Below are 23965 nucleotides of genomic sequence, written 5' to 3' on the forward strand. Positions count from 1 at the left end.
TTTTGACGAGTAAGGGATGCAGCTCGTCCGGTCGTCGCATTATTATGTTCTCACAATAGAAAACGATTTTATCTTTTCAACATTTTATTGGAAGACCAAGGGCTCCTGATATCGGTTACAATTTTTTTATACAGTTTATAATATACTCATGAAGTTGTATGTGAATGAAACTTATGGTGGGATATTGGAAGGGTGCAAACATTAGTCTTTTTATTGAAAAATCATCGATTTAATAATAAAGTCGCAATGTTCAAATTTTTTCAACAGCGGTTTATATATTTTATTATGATCGTTCATAGAAATATATAAAATTCTGAAATTCAGGGCTATCATCCGTGAATCATCACTGTTCCGTGACTGATAGATCACTGAACATCAGGGACTAGTCATTACAAATTAAATAATTTCTCCTCTGCGATGGTAAATTCACCAGTCCTCCTTCTATAATAATAATCGTAGAGATGAAGTTATTGACCGAAGATTTCTTCTTGATTCTACTATCGTTGATGTAGAAAACCGAATGATATAAATATAGTTAACAATCGCTCTGTATGTGGGTTGTTACACTACAGCAGATGCTAGTCACATCTATATGTGAGAAAATCTCGAACATACCCCGCTGATAGCTACGCTTTCGTGATTATGATTATTGCCCGAAAGCCAATATTATTAACAAGGCTTTCTGAGCAACAATCAAAAGCATAAAGAGCGAGCGATGTGTCTTGACTACAGCTGGAGTCCGTTGTTCATCTGTAAAAGAAAAAAACTCTGATGAAAACCACTCATTGAAATCCCTGGAACATTTCCAATTAATCATGAGACATGAAACTTTAAAAAATATAAAAAAGATATTGTGTTTGAATTCCCAATAAAATACCCGATCCTCGACTTCCACCGTAAAATATCATTTTAATTCTTTCGTCAATATATTTATGACGAATTCCTTTACGTTTTTAAAATTCTATTCCTCAGTTAAGAGAACAAACTAATTTTTACTGGCAAACTCATTCAACACCGGCTCAATTTAAATAAGGGCGGAAAACACGAGCGAAAACTTTTTCCAGTCACTGAATGTCATAAAACAACCGTTCTTTCGCTCCGGAATTAATGACTCAAATGACTCGCGATTCAGAAAGCTCTAGATCCGATGTCACAACTATTCAAATCTCAACGACCAGAAAAGCGCGAACCAGAGAAAAATATTTCGTTGCCCTAAGAACGAAGAGATGTGCGTTTCCGGAATTATCTACCACTTATATTTCCCTTTCTGCAACGACATATTTTCAGTGAATAAAATAGTCAAGTCTAACGTCTATTGAAACCTCACGATCACAATTAAAATTTCTAAATTACCAATGAATTTAGTAGCTTCACACGTTGAAATTATAGGAAATAATTGAAAAATCCACTGAAATGAAACAAATACCGTTGGGAAATTTCACACTTAAGCGAAGGGATGAAGATGACTCTGAATGTTATGGAAGGTACAGGTGCTACTGAATGGGATGTTCCGCTAAACAACTATTTGGATTGGTATCGCAGAGACGAATGATGAAGGCCAGTGAATGCGGAAAGGGTTGATCTGGTCCATGGAGGAAAGTGGGGGAGGGAGAACGGATAAGTAATATGGGAGGGTTGGATTGGAATCGGAGGGAGGAAACTCGGGGCAGATTCTGCGCAGGACCAATGTCGGAACGTACACCGGCTCTCCCTTTCCTGTGTCTGTCCATTAACTGTTCTAATCTCCGTAATTTGACAATTGGTGCAAGCAGTGTGAGTTTCACGGAAGACTAACGGGATAATGTCAATCATTTGGTTAATGCCACCAGGTCAATGCACCCGAATCCGTGCAGAGGATGCGCATTCTTAAATATTTCATGAGGAAAGGACGGAGAGGGTTGATTCATTTATTTGATCAAATTGTGAATGTTTTGTCAAGAGATTTTCAGAAATAATTGGACGATTTTTCGTTCTACCGCTCGAGGATTTTACAACAACCGAGCGATTTTGAGGAATTTCTTTAACACACCCTTAAAAAATTCCAAAATAGTTACGCATTTTTTCACTTTTTCTGGAACGCTCCTAATTTTACTGTTAGATTTTTCTATTTTATTTATTTGTTTCTCTATTTATCAAATTAAATTTGCCAGATGTAGGACAGGATTTTTTTTATCTAATCCGTATCACGAGAGTCTCTTAAGCGGACATCTGAGGGCTGAGAACCGGACATATGGGCTCCTTGAAAATAAAAAAAGTCCATCGTGCGAAGGGAAAGAAAAATCACGTGAAAAAAGTCCCAATTCCATTCATATGATATTTTATCATTCTAAATAATTAATTAAATAATTTTCACGGGATTGTACTCGTCCTGGATCATGCAATCGCAGGATTTTTCATCCTCATTTTCTCGTTATTTCCGGTATCTTATTGAAGATCGTCAAGAGATAAATGGACGAAAATGAGAAAATTATATTTCGTGATGTGATCAAGTTGTACGCGTGCAACCGGAGCATAACGTAGAGCAGTAAAAAAATGGGATAGAATTTTTTTGAACTTCTCGTAAGAAAATAATTTGCCTTTGTCCAGGGAAAAAGAGTTTTGAGATGGCGAAAAAGAAAGCATGAATTCGAGGTAAACCGACATCATGAGCTTCACGCTTCACTTGCTGCTTCGTACGCTCCAACGCTCGACCGAAGTGAATTACAGACGTTTTCTTTTCGTTCCGTGAAAAATCAGGCAATAACGCGCGAGGGTTCAGGAGAGAAGAAGATGCACTGCGTACACCTTCATTATACTGGTATAACTTTTTTCAACTGAAGATGAAATACGGCTGGTGAGAGGACGATTATTCTTCCAGGAATGCTGGAGGAAGGGCCATGCTTCCCATAATAAATTGTGAGAGTTGCCAATATTCTCGTGAGATAACGTTTTCTTCGAGTTCTTCTGGTCTTTTCAATTTTAATTTCGATATGCCGGCCTCGTTACTCTTATTGCCGGAATTCATTGTATTCTTACATCATATTCTTCATATTCTAATAAAATAGGTAAAACCCAGAGAAGTCGATGAAAATCACAATATTTCCACTTAATGCATTCAATAATTTCGAATCATTAGGACAGTTAATGGAAATCAATACGGAATATTCATGTTTCCGATGAAAAGTGGAGGAAAATTAAAAATTCTTACTGTCATGCGCCTCCAAAATTTGAAATACTATCAATTTCTCCATAAAATAATGTTTTCCACTTGATCATTGACAACCAAACGTCTCGAGAAATTTAATAGCTTTTCAATTTTCAATTAATTAAAAAAATCACAAGTAGAACAGCTAAATTTTCATACCGACTTTAGTGGATGGTCCGTGGATTCGCCGATGTATGACCGCTTTTTTTATTTCTCCAATGTTCATCTCTGCACCCGATGCAACGTTGCACCGCGAACTCCAATAGCCGATTTCAAAACTACAGAAAAGACGAATATTTTAATGGAAATTAGTCTGGAATCAACGAGAGCTGCATTACCTTTACTGAATTATCTGCGGGTTCTGCCACGAAGAGGTGCTCGACCCCATGACAAACACAGTGTCAGTTGACTCCCTCTCAATTTCTTCTCTGAATCTGAACGCCCCCACCTTGCATCGCAGTCTATTACCTTATCCCCACCCATTTTACCATTATTCTCACAGTATTAGTTTAATGTTATCCAGCACGATATTGGATGATCTGGTGATATAGCATTATACCTGGTACAATTCGCGGATTGGCGGAAGCTCCCGAAGTGAAACCCCTGAATTATTTCATTTAATATACTCAGCTCCAAACAAAATCTGCCAATCAAATGTATTTCTGATAAAGAGGAGGACCGAGAGTCGGCAATTGAAATTTAATACAGAAATTGATGACATTAATTTGCTTGAAATAAATTTGATCGACGGAATTATATTTTTATTCTATCGTCTACGATGCGATAGTCTTCAGCCTGAACCAATTAAACAAAAAGGTTTGACGATTTTTTATATTTGTTTAATTCGTATTGTATTAGTGACTCACCCTTGTAGGACTGCGGTAATGTGCGTCCAAAAATCCTTGTGATTTTTTCATTTTAATACAATCACTTCCATATTCCTACGTCCCCCACTATCCGTCGCATCACGTCGAAATGAATTTTAATTAATAGCAGTAGCAGTTAATTAATAGCTGTAGGACACGTACAAACTGATTAATGCTTTAATTTATGTAGAAAATATTCGATTTACGGAAATTCCCCGAGGAAAAATTTAATAACAGTACTTTCTGAAGTTTTTACAAATTTCAGGAATATCGCAAATGAAAATTTACAGTTTATTATTAAATTTTTAGGAAGACAGGACCGGCGTCTGTGCCTGCGAGTAGTTTATCTAAGCCACTAGTGAACGACTGATGTGAGAGTTGCAGCCGGTACTGAGCTCGTGTATTATTATTTAAATCAACCCTTCCAATGATTGGAGCAGGGGGCCAACCCATTTTGAAATAGGGGTTTCGTTACGTACATCCGTGAACAATGCTTGAGTTTTTTTTCAACACACCTATGTGAATGTGTAGTCGTCAACGACGAATTCACCGAGGGGGTAAAAAAAAGTTAGGGTACGGCATGACTGGAAGGGTGAACTGCCACGCGCGTGGTCTAGGTCCAGGTGCCGCGAGTGAGAAAAGAATTTTAGGGAAAGTAAAAAAGGGGGAAGGAGGCAGGGGTGCCTTCCCTTGCATTTCGGTTTTTTATGTAACAGTTAATCGTCGAAAGGATAGAAAAATGAGCCGTTTAATAATTTCCGTACTTGTTCATTTTGTCAATTCTTTCCAAAATATCATACGTACACAGTAGCCTGTAAGAATTTTTTTTCATGAATGTGAGATTTTAGGACAAGGAAGTTCTGTCCTCATGAGGCAGAGAAAATTTGATCAGGGGTAGGTATTAAACAATATTTTCTTTTATTTAGTCTAACAGTAGCGATTCACGAACGTGCAGCATCCGTGAACACATTATTTTATAAACTAAAGTCACTAAAAATATTCTATCCAAAAATAGAATTATCTTATATATGATTAATGCCTCAGTTTCATTGTTTTAGAGAAGGATGCCGAATAATATGCGTCCATGTCAAAAAATTGTAAATATGGATATATACACTGAATATTGCATTTTGTCTTCCATTCTTATGAATTTATTATGAGTACTGGGGACTAATTTCATTGCCGAGAATAATTATGCACACTCAGCCATCTATCGGCAACATCATTATCTTGATCGCAGAATTCATTTGATTCTATACATACAAACTTATTTTGATTCTCGGTTACATCTATCACTCCGATTCATGAGCACAAAGTGAACATTTTAGTTCAAATTTTATTCTTTGTTAAAAGAGAAATAAATGTTACGCCTAAATTAGTTTCTGTACTTGACTTTGAGTTTGTTTTCAACTTCGCAATTGTTTTTCGAAACCATTTCAAAATTTTAATTACTAAATCTGCATCTATTATCGAGCTTAACGATTTATGATCTAAAATCATTCATTAAAGAAGTTATCAGTGTTGTGTTAAAGATATTTTACTGAATTTAGCGCTCAAAGAAACCAATTCTAGTAAATATGCTGGTCGGCGATTCGATGAAGCTAAGTTTTTTGGTATTCCAGTTGACCGGTCTCATAAAGACCTCCCATCAAAAATTAGAAATATGGATATAAACACAAAGTATTGCGAATGGTGTTTGCTCATCGACATTTTTTATAACTTTCACGTGCTATTTCCACAATCGAGAACACATTAGTTAGCCCGCCACCTATTGTCAATAGGTGAATTTTGACAGTAAAGTTTACGCCACAGTATGCAGCTATATCCCCACTCTACCTTCTCTCCATTTGCATCCATGTCTCCCATCCGTCGATGACAAGAGAAGAATTCTCATTTTTTTTCAGTTATTAATTCGAGGGTAGTAGGACAATAGAGACACGGTTTTTGAATTTTTATGCCAATGACTGAAAAAGAGTTTGGTAACTTCATTTGGAAATTATAGTTGCGGCGATATTAAAACCAAAGAATCATTGTGTTAGTCAAAGAAAGGAAAAGATATTAACAGACTGTGGGATGGCAGTAAAATGCGATAGATGACCATAGCAGAATAAAAATTATGTATTTTAAGAGAATAAATATGTATTATGATATACAACCTCAAAAATTTTTTATAATATGGATATATTACACTGAATATTGCATATTATTGTTGCAATGTTATACGCACATAAATATGTGAACTAAGTAATTCGTGTGCAGAAAACCTTCCGTAACACCTCAATACGCCATCTGTTGCCGGCGAGCGATCAGGAAAAACAGCATAACTAGTACTTTGAAAATAGATTGATCGTTATAGATATTACGAAAAAAATAATTGAAGTAATTCATACTTTTTAAATTATTAGATGTTTATTCATAAATACATAAATATATAAACCAATACACACAGCTCTCCCCGTTAGACAATCGGTCTCAAAATATCAAAATTTGGTGATGTGTTTTGGACCCCAGTGGTAGCAATCATATATTCGGAGACGGATATGTAGAGTCCCACAAGTAACCCAATTGCACTAGCTGCGTACACATTTTTCTGGAGTATAATGCACGTTGCAGCACACAAACCGAAATAAGTTGCATATCGCGCCATATTTTCGGTTCTCTTGCGTCCCAAAATATCTGAATCTGGAGCAAAAAAATTATATTCGACCAATGTCCTAGAAAAATCATTAGATACATTCTTTTGATCTATTATCACTCACTTATACAAATGTTGTCCTGTTTATGGTGCCCCTCTGCGCAATCTGTACACATATCTGGCCCATCTCCGGTGCAACCATTGCAGGCTCTATCACAACCTAGAACAAAAGGTATTCTTTTTCCATTTCCAATCCAAATTCGTTATTTATCTACGAAAAAAGCCATTGAAGTTCGGTAATTTTATAAATGGAAGAGGATACTTACTTAGGCACGTGTAGTTGCCATCTTTATTAACACAGAATTGATTACCAGGACAATACTTCTGACTCTCCAAGCATTCATTAATATCCACGCATCCTCCATCCTCAACTAATGTCCAACCATCCTTGCAGCCTCCCTGACATTTACCAGGGCCTCCTCCGGTGCATCCACCGGCACACGACGGATGGCAATCCGAGCAGAGCAATTTATTCTCATCTCTATAGGATTCATAATAACCACTAGCACACTCTGAGCAAGTCTCTCCCCTGTAATTCTTATCACAGAGACATTGGCCATTTCCTTTCCTCGTACCGGCCCCTTTGCACTTTCCGTTATTATTGCACACCTTATCCGGAAAACCTGGGCATTTGGTGCATTCCGGACCGTAGTGGTCTGTAGGGCAGCACCTCTTCGCATGCTTTATACAAATGTAGACGTAAATATCTGGATAGGCATCCTGGTGACTGAACCACCACTCCTCAATTGCATTCTCCAACTCCGCTGCTAGATCGTGGCATTGGGTCTCTGATTTTTTTACATCTTTGCATAAATTTTCTTGGATTTCTGTTAATCGTATTTCACTTTTTGCATACGATCCTAGTTTATCTTCTTCCCAAGCTGTATCTCCACCTTCAAATTTTCCTTTTTTAGTCTTCTCAATGCCCTGTTTAAATCAGATATCGTTTTATTGAACGATGCAGTTTTCCTAACAATGTCTAGTAGTAAATAAAAACACGATTACCTTCTTAAAGCTCTCAGCAAGTATTTTGCAAGCTGCACAAGACGGAAGTTGTTTCTGTTTCAATTGTTCTTCGGTTTGAAAATTCAGCGAAGCAGGAACCGGATTGATGACAGCAAATATAAAAAAAGAAAGTGAGTATAGCAAGTGCCGCCTGACGAATCCTGGCATATTCTCAAACTGTTTATCAACAATGCTATTCGACACGTGGCAAATTTTATGAGGCAGTATAGGCTGGTAGATATGGAAATTATGATGATTTTGGTGAATTAAACACACGTGTAAAACTTAAATGTCAGCGATCGGTACATAAATAGTATAAATTTGGAGATCCTGAAAGGTTAGATTCTTGAAAATCTTGACAACTGAGACGGTGGGGTGTTGTCTCTGGGGACTTCAGCCAATGTGAAGAGCATGCGTAAATTTGTGACCAATTGGAGTTCACCGCGTCAGAATTTCAGGCGTTTTTAATCTGTTTATAAAGACGTGCTGATTTCTTTATAGATAAACCACTATCGCTGATAATATACGTTAACAATAGTCCTATTGTAGGAATCATTTAAATAATTAAAATGAAAATTGGAATTACATGAACATTCCAACTCACTGGAGAGATATCTGCAGGTTTAAAGCTTTTTAAATTCTATTCGTATTCTTCCAGAATTTCATCGGAGTTTGATCAGGACTTTATAGAAATTTTAATGAGACTTTTATTTATTTTTCCTATTGTTGTATTAAAAAAAATACTGTAAGCTTAAACGGTTCATTTATCAATAAAATGAAAAGTTGATGTAATTATTCAAAATGGAATTTATTAATCCATGTATCATCCATAATAATAAAAATCATTTTTCGTAAATATGCTTTAAAATCTATGTTTCGAGCTTATCAAATATCACAGCAGATGGCAGAGCGACCTGGGGAATTTTCTTCCGGTTGCTCATTGAGTGTCCCCTCATAAGAATTTAGAAACGCCGGCCAGAGCAAGTGACGTGTCTAGGGATGATCATCCACTAAGTGTTTACTCAAACTCCTCAGATTGTCACAGATTTTTATTAATTATAACAGTGTATGGAATAACAATTAGCGGAAATGTTAACAAAGTTTGAAACCAAGTCCGCACGAGTGAAGGGGTTGTCGTTTCATCCCAAACGACCGTGGATTCTAGCGAGGTATTTAACTTGATGATGGCAGTAATTATATTGTAATGTGAACTCCTGATCGTAAATCATGTAATTTGCTTGTTGATGATATTCTAGTATTTGTGATTGGGCTTTTGCAAAATATATTTATTCAGTCATCTTTACATTGCTCTGTCTTTTAATTTTATTGCATTACAACCCATTAATGGAACACGTTTGACATGGAGAGTAATCATGACAGAAGTAGAGGAATAACAATATGATTTCATGGAGAATGTATTGATATTCACATAGCACTAGGATGTATATTCAACAATGGGTGTCAATCACCCATTCTTAATTAATTAAATATTCTGTAAAAAAATCAATAGACCGGTGACTGATAGTCCCTCCCCATATAAAAAAATATCTCCAATACAAATTTAATCTCCACCAGTTTGCACAATGGAGTCATCCAGCTATGGGACTATCGCATGTGCACACTGCTGGAGAAATTCGACGAGCACGATGGTCCCGTTCGGGGTATTTGTTTCCACAATCAGCAGCCACTCTTCGTCTCCGGAGGTGATGACTACAAGATCAAAGTCTGGAACTACAAACAACGTCGCTGCATCTTCACTCTCCTGGGTCATCTCGATTACATCAGAACGACATTCTTCCACCACGAGTACCCCTGGATTCTGAGTGCCTCAGACGACCAGACCATCCGAATCTGGAACTGGCAGAGTCGCGCCTGCATCTGTGTCCTGACTGGTCACAATCACTACGTCATGTGTGCACAGTTTCATCCATCAGAAGACATGATTGTGTCTGCCTCTCTGGATCAGACTGTGAGAGTCTGGGACATCTCAGGGTTGAGGAAGAAGAACGTGGCCCCAGGGCCTGGAGGCCTCGAGGATCACTTGAAGAATCCTGGAACGACTGATTTATTCGGTCAAGCTGATGCAGTCGTGAAACATGTACTTGAGGGACATGATCGAGGGGTCAACTGGGCCTGTTTCAACCCAACATTGCCCCTGATTGTCTCTGGTGCTGATGATCGACAGATTAAAATGTGGAGAATGAACGATCTGAAGGCTTGGGAGGTCGACACATGCAGAGGCCACTACAACAACGTCTCCTGCGTCCTCTTCCACCCACGCCAGGACCTCATGATCTCCAACTCTGAGGATAAAAGCATCAGAGTTTGGGACATGGCGAAGAGGGGCTGCCTCCAGACGTTCAGAAGGGAGCACGAGAGATTTTGGGTACTTGCAGCCCATCCCACACTGAATCTTTTTGCTGCTGGGCATGACTCAGGTATGATCATCTTTAAACTAGAGAGGGAACGCCCTGCTTATGCTGTCCATGGCAATCTCTTGTACTACGTCAAGGAGAGATTCCTGAGGAAATTGGATTTCAGTACGTCCAAGGATACCTCGGTCATGCAAATCAGGGGAGGAGGCAAAACCGCAGCCTACAGCATGTCTTATAATCAAGCTGAGAATGCTGTCTTGATTACAACGAGGTCGGCCTCTAATATTGAGAATAGTACATATGATTTGTATGTTATTCCTAAGGATGGGGACTCTAACAGTGATCCTGAAACCAAGAGAGCTTCAGGAGTTACTGCGATTTGGGTGGCACGCAATCGATTCGCTGTTCTGGATAGAGGATATTCGGTAAGTGGGCTTATAGATTAAAAATGTTTTCCATTCTTAAATATTCCTTAAGAAAATCTACATGACTGTTTCTCTTCAAAAATCTCTTATCTTTTGTACGTTTACCATCATTAAACATGATTGACTTCCCCATTTATCTTTTAGCTGCTCATTAAAAACCTGAAAAACGAAGTGACAAAGAAAGTTCAGGTTCCCAACTGCGATGAAATATTTTACGCCGGAACTGGAATGCTCTTGCTCCGTGACGCTGACCAGGTGATCCTCTTCGACGTCCAGCAGAAACGTCAGCTATCTGAGGTAAAAATCTCGAAATGTCGGTACGTCGTGTGGTCCAACGACATGTCTCACGTGGCACTCCTCGCAAAGCACACAGTGACCATCTGCAACCGTAAGCTAGAATCTCTCTGCTCGATATCCGAAAACACGAGGGTAAAATCAGGGGCTTGGGATGACTCCGGAGTCTTCATCTACACAACAAGCAACCATATCAAGTACGCCATAACCACAGGGGACCACGGGATCATCAGGACCCTAGACCTTCCGATTTACATAACAAGAGTCAAGGGTAATCAGGTGTATTGCCTCGACCGAGAGTGCAGACCTAGAATCCTGAGAATCGATCCCACAGAGTACAAGTTCAAACTGGCTCTGATCAACCGTAAGTACGAAGAGGTCCTCCACATGGTGAGGACTGCCAACCTAGTAGGACAATCGATCATAGCGTACCTCCAACAGAAAGGCTACCCCGAAGTTGCTCTGCACTTCGTGAAAGACGAGAAAACACGATTTGGATTGGCCCTGGAATGTGGTAATATTGAGGTAGCTCTTGAGGCTGCAAAGACCCTCGACCAGAAAACCTGCTGGGAGAGTCTCGCCCAAGCAGCCTTGCTCCAGGGGAACCACCAGGTCGTAGAAATGTGTTACCAGCGAACCAAGAACTTCGAGAAACTCGCCTTCCTCTATTTGATCACTGGAAATCTGGACAAGCTCAAGAAGATGACTAAAATTGCTGAGATCAGGAAGGACTATTCAGGGCAGTATCAGGGAAATCTTCTGCTGGGTGACATTTACGAGAGAGCCAAAATTCTGAAGGACTGTGGGCAAAGTTCCCTAGCGGCTGTCACAAAAAAACTGCACGGAATCTCGACAGAGGAAGACGAGCTCGAAACCGAGCTGATTGAAGAAATGAGTGACTTGGAGCGTGGAGCGGTCTACCTCAGGCCACCAGTACCTGTGCAGCAAGCTGAAAACAACTGGCCTCTGCTCACGGTTTCGAAGGGCTTCTTCGAGGGGGCGATGATGTCCAGGGGGAAGAGCCAAGTGGCTGCAGCTCTGGCTGCTATCGATACAGAGGACGACACAGTAGCTGTCGAGGGATGGGGCAACGACGAGGAACTGGGGATGGACGATGATGAGGCTGCTGTGGTTGGTGATGCAGGAGGGGATGGAGAGGAGAATGCAGGCTGGGAGGTTGAAGACGTCGACCTCCCCCCGGAGCTGGAGACAACTGTTGCTTCAGCCGAGGATGGATACTTTGCAGCACCGACTAAGGGAATTCCTGTGACTCAGCACTGGGTGAATAACTCACAGCTGCCAGTTGATCACATTGTTGCTGGATCTTTCGAAACCGCCTACAGACTCCTGCATGATCAGGTGGGAGTCACAGAGTTCGAGCTGTACCAGACGCACTTCTTGAATACCTTCGCTCGATCCAGGACGAGCTACGCATCACTCCCAAGCATTCCCTCGCTCTACGCTTATCCCCAGAGGAATTGGAAGGATACTACTGTCAAGCATGGCCTTCCAGCCGTCGGTCTCCACTTAACTGAACTCGTTCAGAGGCTTCAAGTCTGCTACCAATTGACGACAGGGGGAAAATTCGCTGAGGCTATCGAAAAGCTGCAAGCTATTCTCCTCAGTGTACCTTTGCTGGTAGTGGAGACGAGACAGGACATCGCTGAGGCACAACAACTGATTCACGTTTGCAGGGAGTATATTCTGGGTCTAAAAATGGAGTCTGAGAGGAAGAACGCACCCAAGGCGACGTTGGCTGAGCAGAAGAGGGTCTGCGAAATGGCTGCGTACTTTACTCACTGCAATCTCCAACCTGTTCATCAAATCCTCACGCTCAGGACTGCTGTCAACATGTTCTTCAAGTTGAAAAATTATAAGACAGCTGGGTCATTCGCCAGGAGACTACTGGAGTTGGGCCCTCGAGCGGAAGTTGCACAGCAGGTCAGGAAAATTCTACAGGCTTGTGACAAAAATCCTGTTGATGAACATCAATTGCTTTATGATGAGCACAACCCGTTCTCCCTTTGCGCTGCCACTTATTCACCGATTTATCGAGGAAAACCCGAGATCAAGTGTCCGCTCTGTGGGGCCAGCTATCAACCACAATTCAAAGACACGCTTTGTAGGGTTTGCGATGTAGCACAGATCGGGAAGGAATGCATTGGACTGAGAATAAGCCCACTCCAATTTCGATGAATCTTTGAGTTATGAATATTTTTATTGGGGCAGAAGCTCGAGGAAAGTATTGTGAATTTATTGTAATATTTCCATTATTTTGTATCGCATTTCGAATATTCCATTCGAAGATTAATATCTTCAGTGTTTTTCTCATTGCAAAAGCAATTGATTTAATAAAATAGTTGAGCCATGAGTTAATAAAGTGCAAGGATGCTGTATAAATAGAGAGCAATTATTTCGCTTAACTTTTTCTTAAAAACCACAATCCTTGCCTCGTTAGAAATTTCAAACCAACACTAACCAATCACAGTAAACCAAAATCCCCTATGTGTAGTTCCCATGAAGTGTTGCCAGAGATTATAGGGGAGATTGCTGATGCATATGGAACGACTTTAGCCGCGAAATTTTGTAACGATAAGGCATGAACTCGATGGCGAACCTGCTTGTCGGTACGGCATTACCACGGAATACGTGGAATTGTCTAAATGTTATTATCGTGCTGAATTCAATCGCTGCACTCGCTTACTATAGACTTAAAAAACGTCATCACTCTCCCGTGTTTCCACCAATAACAAGTCTGTTGCCGTCAGCTTCGTTATTCGTGCGCAAGGTTGGGAAACTGTTATTGCCAACTTCATAGTAATCAACAGACGCGCGCCAATACTCGGCATACTGTTCATGAATCTATCTGAATCAGTGTTCCATTTAGTTCTCCTTAATCGTCTCCGTAAAAACCAGTAAACAGTGTTCATCATCTAGAGAAAGAATTCAACCTAATTTTCTCCTAAAACCACTCAGCCGTAAATTGACTCGGTTGTCATTCGCCCGGCCATAACCTGTAAATATGAGTTTATTCCCCTCCGTCGGTTTCATTCGTCAACCTCCGGGATCCCCCCCGCGACGGAGTACAACAGCCTATGTCAATTAATTAACTGAAAAATCAGCGAGAACAGGTTGCGGCTCGTCCCCGAGGTCCTTCTCACCTAGTATAAGCGAAGTACAACAACAGTGTCCGGTCAATGACAATAGATCGTGCAAAGGTTGAAGGAAGAAAATATAAAACATCACGGAATATCAATTGTACCAACCGACGAAGGACGCACTGCATTGCTGGCGACGATTGTCAACATTTCTATTGCATCAGAGGTGTGACGATACTATAGCAAATCTACATCGCTCAGTAGCATCAGCACCCGTGTAGCGGAAAAAGTGGAAACAATATTGTGGTTAGGGGACAGCCGCCTTGATGGTTTAATGGTTGCGTTGAACGTAGGAAACTCGCGCGCGGACTTTTCACGCTCCGAAAAATAATACCACAGGCGATTAAAACAAAAGCTCATTAGAAAAAGTGATGTTAGTACAGAGTGTAATTATTTTGACAGTTTAATTGTCCGAGGAATCGGTATTTGGATGAAACGTTATTTTCAACCGAGTAACAGGAAGCCCTGAGTGAATATCGCCAGCTAACTCGAAACGCCGGGAGGTTAGACCGACTTATAAAGGGTGACTATCTAGATGGTATACTTCAAGTTCGTGTGTATAAAGTGACAATACTTGGCGAAGGTTTTTTTACTGAGAATCTCATAACAAGTGTTTATCGTCCAGCCATTGAATTATAAAAAACTAGATTCGTGGGTCCCTCAGATTGTGACGCAGCCGTAGAATAAATATATACTTGCAAGATAGATAGATTGAGATATACATATATACCCACACGTATAAATAGATAGGTGCATATAGGATGAGTGTGGATTTTTAAGAAATAAATAACAGAGGCAAGATATTTGCAAGTGGATAAAGTACTTTCATATTTAGAGAAGTCAATATATTCGCTGTTTGGGGCAATCTGCTCGTAGGGTAATACGGTGGACATGAAAAAATGATGTGATCGACGGTCATCATGGCGGCACCCATGTTAAAGTGGAAACGAATCACAAATCCAACTGGACCTCAACCCCGGCCCAGACATGGACATCGGGCTGTTGCCATCAAAGATCTTATGGTTGTCTTTGGAGGTGGTAACGAGGGAATAGTTGATGAACTTCATGTTTACAATACAGGTGACTTTTATTCTATAACATGTTTGAGTAGTTTAAGGTGCCCTGTTGTTGCGTCCTATCAACTACCCAATGCGCGCTGTTTCCCGCGATCCAACATGGCGGCACGCAGTGACATGACCCTCACCGGCCGGAGCATTTCTCTCATTTTTTTTTTCAAGGCTTTGCCTTGGAGCTGGGGATTCCAGATTTATCATGATTTGGGGACAATTTTCGGGGTCTTGAAGAAATTTCGATCGGGAAATTGGGGCTTTTTCAGGCGCGACCGTGACGGGTTTGAATTTTTGACATTTTTTCCGTTTGTATGCGCGGGAGCGGCCATTACTGCTTCACGTTTTCATGGTAATGGGCTTATCTGATTCCGGAGTTTGTGGCGCTGTCGCTGTTGACGACTTTATGTCCCTGGCCTCGCAGGCGCGATTACGGTCTTGGCTGCCCGCGAATTTTTTCGTGGTTGAAATTCGATGAGCAAGCTTGGAATTATCCAAAGGGAAGATGTTCAAACACTAATTCTTGTACATTTTATTTAGCTGTTCGGCTTGATTACTTTTTTGTTTATTGTTGGGTAATAATTACGGAACGATTTGTACAGCCCCTGATTTTATGTTTTTCATTGTTATATTTTCCAGCGACCAATCAATGGTTTGTGCCCTCGACGAAAGGCGACATTCCTCCAGGATGTGCAGCCTATGGTTTCGTAGTAGATGGCACGAGGATTCTCGTATTCGGTGGAATGGTAGAGTACGGAAAATACTCAAATGAATTGTATGAACTCCAGGCCAGTAGGTGGGAGTGGAAAAGGCTGAAGCCAAAACCACCGAAAAATGGACAGCCTCCTTGCCCAAGGCTAGGACACAGCTTCACATTGATTGGAAACAAAGTCTTCCTCTTCGGAGGTTTAGCCAATGACAGTGATGATCCCAAAAACAATATTCCACGATATCTGAATGATCTTTATACTCTGGAACTACTTCCCAACGGACAGACCAGTTGGGAAGTACCACAAACACATGGACCGGCCCCACCTCCTCGGGAGTCCCACACAGGAGTGGCTTACACTGATCGTACTACTGGCAAATCATGTCTGGTTATTTACGGTGGCATGAGTGGCTGTCGTTTGGGGGATTTGTGGTTTTTGGACGTCGACTCTATGACATGGAATAAACCCGTGATACACGGGCCAACTCCTCTACCACGTTCTCTGCACACAGCCACCCTCATCAACCATCGGATGTATGTTTTTGGCGGATGGGTACCACTTGTCGTTGATGATGTCAAAGTTGCGACACATGAGAAGGAATGGAAATGCACGAGCACCCTTGCTTGTTTAAATTTGGGTAAATTCTATTCATTACTTCCCTTCCATCCATTGCTTCCCTTAAAATTACTTTTGTATCACAAAAAATTTATCTGTATTTAAAATTTCCTCAAAAACATAGAAATAATAAATTGGAATTTTAATTTTACAATTATAGAAACATTAACATGGGAGCAACTACAGGTAGACTCTCTGGAGGAAAATGTACCTCGAGCGCGTGCAGGGCACTGTGCAGTAGGCATCCACAGTAGACTGTACGTGTGGTCTGGCCGCGATGGTTATCGTAAAGCATGGAACAACCAGGTTAGGGTTAGTTTATTTTTCGAGGTTTCTCATTCTTTCTCCTCGCTAATCCAATTAACCCCCCGCCGAATATTGTCTCCAGGTCTGCTGTAAGGACCTCTGGTACCTAGAAGTGAATAAACCCCCTGCGCCCTCGAGGGTTCAATTGGTGCGTGCCTCGACGAATTCTCTGGAAGTCAGTTGGACCTCAACCCCATCGGCCCAATATTACGTCCTCCAAATTCAGAAGTACGACATGCCACCAGCAACAGGATCATTCCCAACAGTGGCACCACCAAACTCCACCCCTGCGCCACCAGCTGCTACTCCACCGATGCCAGCAGTGCCCCTGGTAACTCCAACGACTCTAATAAAACAACTGCCACCAGTCCCAGTACCAGTGCCAGTAGCACAACCAGCAGCCCCAATCGCCCCTCCAGCGATAGCTGTTTCAACTCCAGTGGGTATAGGCATTCCGCCAATAAGTGTCACTTCATCAGTTGTGCGTCCAACTCTTCCACAGAGTCCCATGCGTATAACCTCTGTCCAAAATCCGGGCCAAAGAGCAATATCAACAGTGGTCAAACCACCGAGTCCAATGACCCCTCGAAGCGCCACTGGGAATGTCATCAGGATACGCTCCCCACTGATCACTTCGGCTGCATCAGTTGCTCCAGTAACAGAACAACTGGCAGCAGCCACTCAACCTTTGCCTACGAATAAAACCGGTCAATCAACCGCCATGTCAGGAATAGCTGCATTGGCAGCAGCAGCTGCTGCAACCCCGAAACTCACGATGAACAATGTACCAAGTGGCACCATTGTTCCCCAGGCAACCGCAAACACCGTCCGTATGAAGGCTGTCCAACCAGGCCAGCAGATACGCTTCGCCACCCCAGGTGCCACTGTTCTCCGAGCATCATCTCCCCAACAAAGTAAACAGATAATCCTTCAAAAACCCGGTCAGAACATAAGTGGTCAGCCACAAATTGTTCATGTGCTGAAAACAGGCCCGGGTATGATGGCTGTACCGAAAGTGAGTTTAATACCAGGAAAAACAGTTCAAACGGCTGGTGGTAAACCCTTGAACCAAGGGCCAACAATCCTTCGACTAGTAAATCCCAATACCGTCGCTGGTTCGAAAATACTGACGACCATGAAGACATCGAATTTAGTGACAATGAGCAAGGGACAAGGAATTGCTGGAAAGCAAACAATCATGATAACAAAACCTGGGGGTAATGGGGGTCTAGTTGGCAGAACAAATCAAATTATTGTGGTGACAACTGGATCGGGATTGAGAGCAGTTCAGGCGGTTACTACGTCCCAGGCAGGACAGGGAGGACCAATAACTACGTCAGTTAATGTTCTTCCAATATCAGCAGCTAATCACGTGACCAATCAGCAGGGAGTGAAGATGATTGTTGTGTCGTCTGGGGCAATGGGAGGTGGGGTGAGTGGTAAACCAATAACAATAACAGTGCCAGGACATGGAGGAATCCCCAAAACTGTGACAATAGCAACTAAGGGAAGTCAACAGGCTCTTTTCAATCCATCTAAAAGTCAGATTGTGACGGTTCCACAGATGCAAAAGACTCAGGATGGGAAGCCACTGACTCTTCAGATGGCTGGGGGTCTTGGAAAAACCGTGACTTTAATGCCAACAAGCAGTTCAATCGTCACAATGACTAGTACATCAGGATCAGATTCTATTGATACCAGCAAAATGCTATTTGTACCCCAGAAACAGCCCTCAGCATCTCTAACATCGACGTCCGATGGACCAGCCACAACAGATGCAGCTCTGGCTGCTCTAGCTGCTGAAGCAGGACTCATGGATCCTGTTCAAGAATCACCTGAGCTTAATTTCATGGTGACTGACGATGCTGATGCTGAAGGCAAAACTGAGGACAGTTGCAATGGGAATGAACAAACTACGACGAATATTGTGTCACAATTGGCTGCTGGTGAGGCTATGCAAGTCGATAGTGACGGTAACTTTATCATACCACAAGTGGATGGTCCAGGGGACATGCTCTCTGATGATGAGGATCTCCCAGAGAGTGAAAAAGATGTCCCACAACAATCTGCCATTACTAGCGAATTAACGAACGAAGAAAATCAAGATATATCTGATGCTATTGAACCCGCTATAATTGAGGAGACTCCGTTGGTCGAAGAAACTACCGAGAAAAAGATTGAAGCTAGCGAGGAAGAGCAGGAGAAAAAGGAATTAGCAATTAATGATGATGAGCAGTCAACGAAAATGGACGAAGCCGAGAAAGAAACGGATGCTCCTGATGAAGTACCAAAGGAGGAGGTTGAACCGGATATTCCTGCTGAGACTGATATGTCGATCACTGCTGAGGGAGATGCTATTGAGGAGCCACTGAAGTCTGAACCGCCACAACCTGAGGCAATTGATACTTCAATCGAGGAAGAAAGTTTCGATGAAAAATTGAAAGTAGATGATGAGCATGATGTCTCCGACATCGCGGACAATTCAGAAGCTCCACAAGTAATCGATGAATCAATCAAGAATGAGGAAAAGGAGTCGAACAAAGACGAGAATGAAAGTTCGGGTCATCAGATGGAAATGGACAAACTCTCCGAAGACATCAATGAACCAGAGCCAAGTGCTGATGAGTCATCGATGAAACTGGCGCTTGATGACTCAATAACATCAGAACCATCTCCGCCACCTCAGGAGAAACCGATTAAAGTTGAATCAGCAGAGGAGGCGATGGATCGAGAACAAGAATCTGGCATATCAACTGATGAGCAGGGAGACACGACTAATGAGCTGACGGACTCACAATTAGATTCTGAGAAAGTAGATGTTCATAAGGCGATAAAGTACGAAATAAAAGCGGAGAAAGTAGAGTCTGCTGAGAGTAAAAATGAAACACAGAAGGAGTCGAGGGAGAGCGATGATGCTACTGCACTCTCGACTCTTGCCTCAGCAGCTCTTGGATCTGCTGAACAGCCTGTCAAGGCAAAAACTACTGAGGAGGAGAAAAAATTAGACAGTGATTGGTACGACGTAGCTGTGACTAAAGCAACAACATTCACAGTACAGCATTATTATCTCGCTGGTGATACAGATTCTCTAGATATGCTGCAACCTCTTCCAGATATATTCAAGGGAAGAAGTAGACTAGCTCTCGAGTCGGGAACTGCTTACAAGTTCCGTGTTGCTGCGGTAAACAGTTGTGGTCATAGCCCCTGGAGTGAAGTATCAGCATTCAAAACTTGTCTGCCAGGTTTTCCTGGGGCACCAAGTGCTATAAAAATTTCAAAATCAGCGGAAGGTGCTCAGTTATCCTGGGAACCACCACCAAGCAATCTTGGTCCAATTCTCGAGTACTCGGTTTATCTTGCGGTTAGAAGTGCCAGTGCTGTTTCAAATAATACTAGTGAAGCAACGACTGTAGCAACAACACCAACGCAATTGGCCTTTATTCGTGTCTACTGCGGTGCCACCAACTCGTGTTCTGTTCCAAACAGCTCACTGAGCGCAGCGCATATGGATGTCACGACAAAGCCTGCTATTATATTCAGAATAGCTGCGAGAAACGATAAAGGTTATGGACCAGCTACGCAAGTCAGGTGGCTGCAGGGTAATTATCACTATCTATTTATTTTTTAATAGGAATTTATGAAGCTCGAACATTTACTGACAATGATAAAACTCAGTTTGTTGTCTTTTAAATTATCTCTTTATGATTTTTTAATGATTTTTCATATTCATCGCGGAAAAATTGAATTATTTACTTGATATTAATCATTATTATTACTTTCAGATCCAACAACAGTAGTGAAAAGTAATCCACAAGTGAAGAGACAAGTAACGGATGCTCGTTCCCAAGCAAACTCACCATTGAAGAAAGTGAAACCAGAGCCAGGGGGTGATCATTTTTCGTGAATCAGCATCATAATCATTGCTCCAGGTTATCACCTGAATGCCCAAAAAAAAAGAATATTTCATCAATTTACCTCGTTCTTTTCTGTTCGATTCTTTTATTCTGGCTGATACGCACGTCTTGTCGATCTTCAATTTTTATTATTATTATTATCATTATTATCATTATAAAGTAAAAAAAAAACATGTTCATTGGTCAGTTGGTACAAGAAATGAGGTGTGTGTATGTGTGGGAATTTAAAATGTGACCATTTGCTACAAATCTCGGTATGTGACCTCCACTGTGAAAAAAAAACAGATTATATTTATCCATATATCCAATCTCTTTGAAACGCACTGTTCTTACAGGAAGAAAGGAAAAGAGAATTATTTTGAGGTACACCAAGTGTTCGCATTTTGGAAATGGCGCAAATGCCGTATTGTTTTATCCATTGTCACTTTCTTTGATACGAGTATTCATGTATAAATGGCAATAATTATTTGAAAAAAAAGGGAATATACTTCAAATTGAAACTAATGAAACGATATTAATAAATTACAAGGCATAAGAAAGTGGACCGATGTTTGCAGCATTTCATTATTTTCCACGGAGCATCTTCAATACATATCTTGATCATCTTGAGAACAAGCAGGTGATTTTGACTCGTGTCCACTGTCTCTCTTTACGTTCTCAGATAAAGAACATCATTACTCGAAGGGGGATGAGTGCTGATGGAGCGATGCGGAGCGAGCTAGAGTTATCGTTTGGTATGATTTTGTTAGTTACGTAATATAATTGTAGTTGAATGGCATGTCTTTTCAGCCAGACATTGGTGCTGTTTCTTCTTACAGAATGATCTACTTTTGTTACTGCCATTGGAGAGAAATGTAAATCCACTAGCGTCCGAAAACCGCGTATTCATATTATTTTTCTTTTAAACTCGCATACGTGTGTGAATACATTTTAATAAAAAAAAAATCCTATTACTTTTTTTGAGAAATTCTGTTGAATATTTCGATTGTTTTTATTTACATTTATTTTACTGAAGAGTATGTCATTTCATCGTATTTTTTAGATAACGATAAAATTTTTAATTTTCGAAAATAAAGGTGAAAAATGAAAAAAAAAATATCTAGTTAAAATCAAGCCTAAATTGCTTAGAAAAATCAAGATGTTTATATTTTTTGTGCATAGAATTAACACGAAAAACCACAACCAATCTAATATGATTTTAACAGAATTTTTCAGACAAGACACTTCTTCAATGAAATTTATTTCACACATGCAGATATGCAAATTGATTGAACAAATTCAAATAAATTAGAATTACAGATAGAGTCGTGTTTCGGGGAGAGAAATACAAATAATAAGAACATCAACGCGACTTATATTTAAATTGAATCGAATTAAGTTTTTATATTCCATTGTTTTAATTACCATAATGATTCTAATAGTACTTAGTAAAGTAAAAAAATATGATGATAATAATAATAAAAATAATAATACTGATGATTTTTTATGAATGAGCATAATAAATGAATTGTTAATATCGAAATGAGCGGATGATCAATGACTTCACATTCTTCCAATAGATTATTCAACAGCATAATTTCCGATGCATTCACGAGCACAAACACTTTTGAGAATATATCATTCAAGTATATGCAACAAGACACGTGAAAATATTGGTAGGTAAGGCAGGATAATAATGAAATTCAACAATCAATGCTGTTCAGCATTAGTTTCTTTTCATACATCATTTGTCTGTTATTTTTCTCATTTAACCTGTGCACCACATCACACGTACATTTGCCTCACTAATCATCTAGGAAATAAGAGGTAGTCGATACTTAGGGTAATCGTAGCTGGTCATTCGATATTGGATAGAAACGGCCGTAAGCTAAGCTGTAGATCGGAATATGTACTCTTATGTGAAATCAAAGTGCCTAGCATATAGATGAAAAGTATAATTTTTCTAAACACATTCAAATTCGTACGGTTTTTGATATTTGTTATGATTTCTCATTTACGAATCTTGTGGCAGTAATAAAAGCATATGTATATGTTCATATATTAGTACCGTATTTTCTTCCTTCGGGATCTGATCCCACTGAGAATTTTAATTGAGGTATTGAAGATGAATTTATGAAGCGGTGAAACAAAGTATAAAGGTATGTGAGGGTGAACGATTTTGGTATTTTCTTTCGACGATAATGAGACCAAATCGAAAAACAATTGTAGCTTAACTTTTAAAAAAATTGTGGCTTCTTTCCGAAGAAAAAGCTGCTTATTTTATAACATACTTGAATTGTCAATTGAACATGAATATTGAGTATCAATTTAGACTGATTTTTACATCATATAAGATGCGTCAATATGTTTAGATGGATTTTCAAAAATTAGTTTACTTATTTTCATTGAGATATCAAGGTAGAAGAGTTGAGAATTGATTGAGGGTATAATCGAGAGATTGAAGATGAAAAAGGCGAATCAAGAGTCTCGCAATAATAAGACTACGCGTTGAAAAAATTAATATTACGAACATTGAAAAAATTTCAACAGAAAAATTAAAACGAATGCATATAATTCCCATCAGAAGACCTCTGAAATGCCGCAACTTAGTACAACAAATCGTAAATATTTTGCACTCATCTCAGTTGAATTTCCAATTGATTTGCGACTCGAGAAATGTTCATCAATGGGAATATGACTTTTTTTTAATTTTATAAAATAAGATTCAATTCGACAGACGCCTAATCCTAAAATTCCACTGCAGTGCTTTCAGTTTTATTCTTTCTGTCTCCAAATATTGTAATCGAATATCAGATGGACAGATTGTTCTTCATAAATTACCAATTGCAATAAACTGAGAATAAAATATTGTAAAAATTGGTCATATGTCACTTGTTGATGAAAAATCCAAAATCCATTAATTTTTTTCATCGCTAATCTCGAATGCAATTAATTCTGAAATCATTACGTATGTACTTTCCACATTTTCTAGTCTTTTTTCTAGATTGAGTGAACAACAAATGAGCGTAACAAAAAAAGAAAATGAAAGTCTATTGATATTGGTGTGATTATAATTGATATTGCAGTAAGTTTTTGTGAAAATGGTTTGGAGACTTGAACTCAGCGAAAATTTTCAGAAAACAGCGGAGCCTAGGGTCTAATTGAAGGCGTGGAATATTGTACATAGCGTGTGAATGCATCGAGTGAAGAAATACGATTGTCTGAAACTGTCGGCTTCTGACTTTTCTTTTTTCGTCTGAAGCTGCAGTAAAAATGTCGGCTAAGCGTGGAGGAAAATCACGACGAACCAGTAATTTTTCAGTCATAAATTGAGACACAATGGCGAGACAAATTTCCGGGGAAAATGACAAT

At 40.2% G+C, this 23965-nt stretch overlaps 3 protein-coding genes across 5 annotated transcripts; 2 read left to right on the plus strand and 1 right to left on the minus strand.

The window, feature by feature from the left end:
* Window positions 1–6437: 6437 nt before the first annotated feature.
* Window positions 6438–8151, minus strand: LOC135164182 (cysteine-rich with EGF-like domain protein 2). Its single transcript, XM_064124285.1, has 4 exons — window positions 7751–8151; window positions 7012–7672; window positions 6810–6905; window positions 6438–6732 (listed from the first exon to the last, which is right to left on the minus strand). The coding sequence occupies exons 1-4, from the start codon at window positions 7916–7918 to the stop codon at window positions 6509–6511; spliced, it is 1149 nt and encodes a 382-aa protein (XP_063980355.1). The 5' UTR covers window positions 7919–8151; the 3' UTR covers window positions 6438–6508.
* A 564-nt stretch (window positions 8152–8715) lies between these two features.
* LOC135164174 (coatomer subunit alpha) lies at window positions 8716–13244 on the plus strand. The gene is made up of 3 exons (XM_064124264.1): window positions 8716–8919; window positions 9326–10550; window positions 10695–13244. The coding sequence occupies exons 1-3, from the start codon at window positions 8840–8842 to the stop codon at window positions 13038–13040; spliced, it is 3651 nt and encodes a 1216-aa protein (XP_063980334.1). The 5' UTR covers window positions 8716–8839; the 3' UTR covers window positions 13041–13244.
* Window positions 13245–13651: 407 nt separating this feature from the next.
* LOC135164173 (host cell factor) lies at window positions 13652–23477 on the plus strand. 3 transcript variants are annotated; one of them, XM_064124262.1, is made up of 6 exons: window positions 13652–14525; window positions 14879–15082; window positions 15709–16416; window positions 16555–16706; window positions 16783–20299; window positions 20483–23477. In XM_064124262.1, exons 2-6 carry the CDS (start codon window positions 14923–14925, stop codon window positions 20602–20604), a joined length of 4659 nt encoding a protein of 1552 aa, XP_063980332.1. In that variant the 5' UTR covers window positions 13652–14525; window positions 14879–14922; the 3' UTR covers window positions 20605–23477. The 3 variants fall into 3 exon arrangements, with proteins under 3 accessions (XP_063980332.1, XP_063980330.1, XP_063980333.1); XM_064124260.1 differs by having other exon boundaries at window positions 13652–15082; XM_064124263.1 differs by having other exon boundaries at window positions 13652–15082; window positions 16555–16700.
* The last annotated feature ends 488 nt before the right edge of the window (window positions 23478–23965 follow it).

This window comes from Diachasmimorpha longicaudata, chromosome 7 (genome assembly GCF_034640455.1).
Source record: "Diachasmimorpha longicaudata isolate KC_UGA_2023 chromosome 7, iyDiaLong2, whole genome shotgun sequence".
Lineage (NCBI taxonomy): Eukaryota > Metazoa > Arthropoda > Insecta > Hymenoptera > Braconidae > Diachasmimorpha > Diachasmimorpha longicaudata.